The 1,097-nt window shown below is 67.7% G+C and overlaps 1 protein-coding gene across 1 annotated transcript in view; it reads left to right on the forward strand.

The window, feature by feature from the left end:
* The window catches only part of LCK (LCK proto-oncogene, Src family tyrosine kinase), a gene marked incomplete at its 5' end in the record, with an annotated part of 4,778 nt that overhangs the window by 1,765 nt on the left and 1,916 nt on the right, over nucleotides 1-1,097 (forward strand). Inside the window, one exon of the mRNA XM_009332220.1 lies at nucleotides 881-1,090. Coding sequence (XP_009330495.1) covers nucleotides 881-1,090 — 210 coding nt within the window. The remainder of the gene's footprint in view (nucleotides 1-880; nucleotides 1,091-1,097) is intronic.

The following is a 1,097-nucleotide window of genomic DNA, read 5'->3' on the forward strand; positions in this document are numbered from 1 at the left end:
GGCCACCCGGACCCCCGCGCCACTACCCGGGCAGGCACCCGCTGCCAGGACGGGAGCACTGGTGCAGGCGTGCGCGCGTGGGGGCTGCACCGTGTCCTCGTCGAGCTGGGCTCTGCTCACTGTGAGAGCAGCTGCCGGCCTTGGCATGGGGCCCGGCGAGGACCGTGCGTGGCCCCGCACGGGAAACGGCCCTTGTTATGGCCGTCGCTACGACGCTGGGAGCAGCTGGGGGCTTGGAGGCAGCGCGGGGCCTCGAGCGTGCTGTGACCCGGCCACAAAAGCACCTCCTGCTCCCCGGGTGCCGCGGTGGGGAAGGCACTGGGGCTGCCCCGCTCTCCCCTCCATCCTGCCCCGCAGCCCCGGAGCGGGGTCCCTGCCTTTGCTCCCGCGGGTGCTGGCCGTCCCCCAAAGTCCCCTCCGGGTACCCAGCAGGAGCCGGGCTTCAGCATCGCTGCCCAGCTCCCCCGGCCGCCCCTCCTGTTCAAAGCCCAGCAACCAACAGCTTCCTTTCCTCCTGGTGGCTGAAAGCCACAGGTGAAAGTATCTGCCTGGTGGGTTAAAATGCGGTTACAGATTTTTGCCCAGGAGGTGGCCAGCACAGAGCTGCGATCGTCCCCGAAAGTCCTCCGGCCCTGCTGCAACTGTCCTCCGGGGGGGGGTCCCTCACCAGCCTTCGCTGCCTCCGGGCTTGGGTCTTCAGCCAACCTTTGCAATCTCTAACGTCTCTTGCTTGTGCAGTCTCGGGTTGGGATGCTCTACATCCGCAGAGCAGTCCCCACGTTTGCCTCCTCCACCGGCACCGCTATCGCCGCGCGTCCCCCGGCCGTGACCGGCCACGGGGTCCCTCTGCCTCGTCACGCTCTGCCCCCCCTCTCCGCAGGCTTCTACAACGGCCACACCAAGGTGGCCATCAAAAACCTGAAGCAGGGCAGCATGTCACCCAGCGCCTTCCTGGCAGAGGCCAACCTCATGAAGAACCTGCAGCACCCCCGGCTGGTGCGGCTCTACGCCGTGGTGACGAAGGAGCCCATCTACATCATCACGGAGTACATGGAGAAGGGTGAGGGCACCCGGGTGCTGCCCGCCACGGGTGGGGG

This window comes from Pygoscelis adeliae, unplaced genomic scaffold (assembly GCF_000699105.1).
Source record: "Pygoscelis adeliae isolate BGI_AS28 unplaced genomic scaffold, ASM69910v1 Scaffold359, whole genome shotgun sequence".
In the NCBI taxonomy this organism is placed as follows: domain Eukaryota; kingdom Metazoa; phylum Chordata; class Aves; order Sphenisciformes; family Spheniscidae; genus Pygoscelis; species Pygoscelis adeliae.